Below are 6,000 nucleotides of genomic sequence, written 5' to 3' on the forward strand. Positions count from 1 at the left end.
TAAACTTACGCATGTCTGTTGTTGGTATTGTGTTTTTTTTTTTTTTTTTTTTTTTTTTTTTTTATAATACAGACATACTGAAAACCAGTAATTGACAATATTATTTCACTTACCGCTGTGTCCCTGTTGAGCATCTCAATTTGAAATCCGGGTAGAATACCATCATCAGCATTGATATCGTTCACGGCGAGCCTCGTGGCCGGTTCCAACGTCCCTCCAGCCGCCCACGACCCAGTCATGGGGAACAACCCCAACAGGTGAAGCTTGGTCACATTGCTGTCCGTACACCCACACGGACAACTGGACAGGACAACCACCAGTAAGAGAAACTGGTGCAGTCTCAAGCCTGATACTTCACGGAGGCAACGAATGCGATTGCCTCCATACCCCCTGGTCATTGTCTTTGAAAAATGCTCCAGAAGGAATTAAACTTTCCTCATAGAGTGTTCTTTTAACCAATGAGAAAGTGCCTTGGTGCCCTTGCCACTTTCAAAAACAAAGCATACAGGCCTGCAGTCTTTGCCACTTTGTCGTCATTCAAACGCCTGCCTCGCGTTACCTTTTCGTTTGAACGAAGTGAAGCAAAAGTGAAGCAAATGGGTTGTATTGTGTTTTGTGTATTTGTGCGTACGTCAGGCTCATCTCATGTCATTGATGTTTTACGTAGTAGCTCAGAGAGTCGACTCAGTAACTTCCAAATAACCATCTGGCTGTGTTGGTTTAGATCTCACTGCAGTGTTTAGCATTATGTGTTTGATATGGCATACCCTCCAAGGACAGTTTTTTTTTTCTACAGGGACACAAGGTCCTCACTAGAGTCGGTTCTTTGTATTCGTCTTCTGTTGTCATGTGTGTGCAAAACCATATTTAAGCAGTCTTAGCTGTAAAACTGAAAGCAGTTCTTAGCAAATCGATTTACAATAGTAATCCATTCCGCGAAATCATAATATAGCGATTAACAGTTTTGTTGGTGTGCTTTCAAACGCGAGAGGTCTCGAAATCAATTAAAATAATATTTTACTGAGAAATAACTTATTTCTCAAAAACTACCCTCATTAGAGGGAGCCTTTTCTCACAAAGTTTTATAATAATTATTAATTCAGATCTACATAGCTCGTAACCAAGTAAGATTTGTATTACCAATAGTGTCAAAATCCTTTTAGAAGCATTCTGTGTGTAATTTTTCATTTTAATAACTACTTTAAATTGTTGGCAGGGGTCTGCATGTACACATCTTTTGACAATACTTTTATCATTTTATATGTTAAAGGTGCACAGTGCCATCAAACGGAGTTGAATCCCACTCTGTTTGATAACTTTCAAGTGATTGCTTCTTCATTAAAGGCAGTGGACACTATTGGTAATTGTCAAAGACTAGCCTTCACAGTTGGTGTATCTCAACATAAGCATACAATAACAAACCTGTGAAAATTTGAGCTCAATCTGTCATCAGAGTTGCGAGATAATAATGAAAGAAAAATAACCCTTGTCACACGAAGTTGTGCGTTTAGATGGTTGATTTCGAGACCTCAAGTTCTAAATTTGAGGTCTGGAAATCAAATTCGTGGAAAATTACTTCTTTTTCGAAAACTATGGCACTTCAGAGGGAGCAATTTCTCACAGTGTTTTGTACCATCAACCTCTTCCCATTACTCGTCACCAAGAAAGGTTTTATGCTAATAACTATTTTGAGTAATTACCAAAAGTGTCCACTGCCTTTAAACAATCAATGGGTTCATATTTGAAAAGAAAATATGAAAGTTCTAGTACAAAAAAATATTGTGTTTTTTCTTGTTTTACAAAATATTGTTTAGTACATTTCATAATGTTGAAGATAATCTCTTATAACAGCGGCAGCGTTGGGTTTAACATTTTGACTGTGACCCTAGCGATATCCACTTCTTATTGATGTTCGATGCCGCGATTAAATGCATTTCATCGTTTAAAATGTGCAATTATAGCAACTTGAAAGTGTTTCCCCACTCACTTGAGGACCATTATTGCAAATGGAGTGCCCCACAAAATGGATTTAGGCATTAAAAGAAGTTGAATGTCAATAAAAGCCGGTTCTTCTGAGCCAATACTACGCAGCATAGATGTACGGATGGTGCTTTACCGCTGTGTGAAGCACTTGACATCTTTGGTCACTGTCAAAGACCCATATACTCACACTGTGCATATGCATGAAACATCAAATCTGTGAAAATTTCGGCTCAATTGGTCATCGAAGTTGCAAAAGAATCATGAAGAAAAAAAAACACCCTTGTTGCACAATATTTTTTGTGTGCTTTCATTAAGATGCCTACAAAAGGCTTCAGGCCTGAAGTCTTTGCTTTTGTTTGAGTGGCAAATAACTTCTTTCTAAGAAAATGCCGTTTCTCACAGTGTTGTATAATACTACTCATGGCCCAATATAGAGAGTAAGTTATTGTGCTTAGTTATTATCAATAGTGTCCAGTGCCTTTTAAAGAAACTTGAGTTCCCGTTGGATTTGTTTTGTGCTTTGACGGGAACAAGTTGCCTGTAGCATAAGTGCCGTCCTGAAAGGCATGTGTAATATTGTGGTGCAACGAAAGGCACTGTACACTTATTAAAATTACACCAAATATTTGTGAACAATTATTAGCTTAACAACTTACTTGGTAACGAGCAATTGAGAGCTGTTGATAGTATAACACATTATGAGAAACGGTTTTTGGGTAAAGAGGTAAATTCGAGTCAAATATTAAAAGACTTGGCTGAAGCCCTTTTAATATGCATCACAACTTACTTGTTAACAAGCAATGGAGAGCTGTTGATTATATAAAACATTGTGAGAACGGTTTTTGAGAAAGAGGTAAATTCTCACTCAAATAATGAAAGACTTCAGTTGAAGCCTCTAATGTGCATCTGAAAGCACACAAAGTAATGCAACAAGGCCGTTTTTCTTCCATTATTCTCTGCAGATTTTACAACCAAGTTGCTGCGAGATTCAGAGTGAATCAGGTTTGTTTTTGTTGAGTTCAAATTTCACAGATTTCTTATTTGATGCATATGTTGGGAGACACCAAGCGTGAATACTGGCCATTGACAACTACCGAACATGTCGTGCCTTTAAACATCATTGTGTTGAGGTAGGATGACGAGTCACAAAACGACGTATGATAGAGAATATTGCTTTATTAAGTAGCGAGCAGTCTGGCAGCGTGTGATAATTGTGTTAAGGTATAAAATTAATGTCGAATCAAATTGACGTTTGAGAATGAAGATTGTTAAAGATGAGAAAAGGCGGGTGTCATGTGGTACTTGTCAAATTTGCTAAAAGTGCGACATGTTGCCCGCGCAGACGCACCCACAAAGTACAAAGACCCTTTAAGACCTGTGCACAATATCTAGGAAATACGTTATACATGCTATTCATAATTCGCGTCTCACTGTGATAGCAATTATTTTCGTGACGTGTTTTACTCTTTTCTCAAAAAATTCAGCACCTCAGCAAGTAAAATTTTAAGGGAAGCATTCTACTATCATTATCTTCAAACTAGTGAGTTTAATGTAAATGTATGGACATTGTGCGCTGTGTCCTAATAATAATAATAATAACAATAATAAAAATAATAATAATAATAATAATAATAATAATAATAATATAATAATAATAATAATAATAATAATAATAATAATAATAATAATAATAATAATAATAATAATAATATAATAATAATAATAATATTAATAATAATAATAATAATAATAATAATAATAATAATAATAATAATAATAATAATAATAATAATAATAATAATAATAATAATAATAATAATAATAATAATAATAATAATAATAATAATAATAATAATAATAATAATAATAATAATAATAATAATAATAATAATAATAATAATAATAATAATAATAATAATAATAATAATAATAATAATAATAATAATAATAATAATAATAATAATAATAATAATAATAATAATAATAATAATATAATAATAATAATAATAATAATAATAATAAATAATAATAATAATAATAATAATAATAATAATAATAATAATAATAATAATAATAATAATAATAATAATAATAATAATAATAATAAATAATAATAATAATAATAATAATAATAATAATAATAATAATAATAATAATAATAATAATAATAATAATAATAATAATAATAATAATAATAATATTAATAATAATAATAATAATAATAATAATAATAATAATAATAATAATAATAATAATAATAATAATAATAATAAAAATAATAAAAATAATAATAATAATAATAATAATAATAATAATAATAATAATAAAAATATTAAAAATAACAAAAATAACAATAATAATAATAATAATAATAATAATAATAATAATAATAATAATAATAACAATAATAACAATAATAATAATAATAATAATAATAACAATAATAATAATAATAATAATAATAATAATAATAATAATAATAATAACAATAATAACAATAATAATAATAATAATAATAATAATAATAATAATAATAATAATAATAATAATAATAATAATAATAATAATAATAATAATAATAATAATAATAATAATAATAATAATAATAATAATAATAATAATAATAATAATAATAATAATAATAATAATAATAATAATAATAATAATAATAATAATAATAATAATAATAATAATAATAATAATAATAATAATATAATAATAATAATAATAATAATAATAATAATAATAATAATAATAATAATAATAATAATAATAATAATAATAATAATAATAAGAATAAGAATAATAATATAATAATAATAATAATAATAATAATAATAATAATAATAATAATAATAATAATAATAATAATAATAATAATAATAATAATAATAATAATAATAATAATAATAATAATAATAATAATAATAATAATAATAATAATAATAATAATAATAATAATAATAATAATAATAATAATAATAATAATAAAAATAATAATAATAATAATAATAATAATAATAATAATAATAATAATAATAATAATAATAATAATAATAATTAATAATAATAATAATAATAATAATAATAATAATAATAATAATAATAATAATAATAATAATAATAATAATAATAATAATAATAATAATAATAATAATAATAATAATAATAATAATAATAATAATAATAATAATAATAATAATAATAATAATAATAATAATAATAATAATAATAATAATAATAATAATAATAATAATAATAATAATAATAATAATAATAATAATAATAATAATAATAATAATAATAATAATAATAATAATAATAATAATAATAATAATAATAATAATAATAATAATAATAATAACAATAATAATGGGTGTACAAGGCGCAGTAAACCAGAAAACAAAAACAAAAACAGAATTTAGAAAAAAAAAACAGACACAACAAATTTAATCCTTGAAAACCTGTGACATAAGATAAGTTTTGAGAAGAGATTTTAATTTTGTGGTACAAAGACAAGATCTGAGATTAAGTGGTAGAGGGTTCCAGACGCGTGGCGCAGCTGAAGAAAAAGACATGTCACCCCATGAGTGTCGAGACTTTGGAAGTACCACACACTAAAGAAAAGTATACAAACCCTTCATCGATGGAAATCTCCGCGGTGCTCCTTCGTTCACATGAAATTACCACATTCGTTTTTAATATAGACTAATGGGTGAAGATAGACATAATACTGGGGGGAGGCAATTGTGTAGTAAAGAATTGCCATCCTAAACAATTTTCCTGATTTTGATAATGTTAAGGAGTCCTTTTTTTTTTTTCTTTTTTTTTTAAGGAGTAGAACAAAAATCCCCCTGGAAAACCACTATACGACAGTGGCAATGTTGATGTAACGTGATGTACGTGTCTTCATTAAAAATTATTAGATGAAGATATGCACAAATCCCGGTATCCTTTATAGTAATCAATGACTTAAATTTCTTTCCCTGCCCTTCAATTAAAGAGTCTTCACGTTGT

The 6,000-nt window shown here is 26.5% G+C and overlaps 1 protein-coding gene across 1 annotated transcript in view; it reads right to left on the reverse strand.

Annotated features, from left to right (window-relative positions):
* LOC139949922 (gamma-aminobutyric acid type B receptor subunit 2-like) overlaps positions 1-278 on the reverse strand; it is a 45,774-nt gene extending 45,496 nt beyond the window's left edge. Inside the window, exon 1 of the mRNA XM_071948498.1 lies at positions 114-278. Within this exon, the coding sequence (XP_071804599.1) occupies positions 114-239 (126 nt within the window). The 5' untranslated portion in view covers positions 240-278. The remainder of the gene's footprint in view (positions 1-113) is intronic.
* Between the last annotated feature and the right edge of the window lie 5,722 nt (positions 279-6,000).

This window comes from Asterias amurensis, chromosome 17 (assembly GCF_032118995.1).
Source record: "Asterias amurensis chromosome 17, ASM3211899v1".
NCBI classification, from domain to species: Eukaryota; Metazoa; Echinodermata; class Asteroidea; order Forcipulatida; family Asteriidae; genus Asterias; species Asterias amurensis.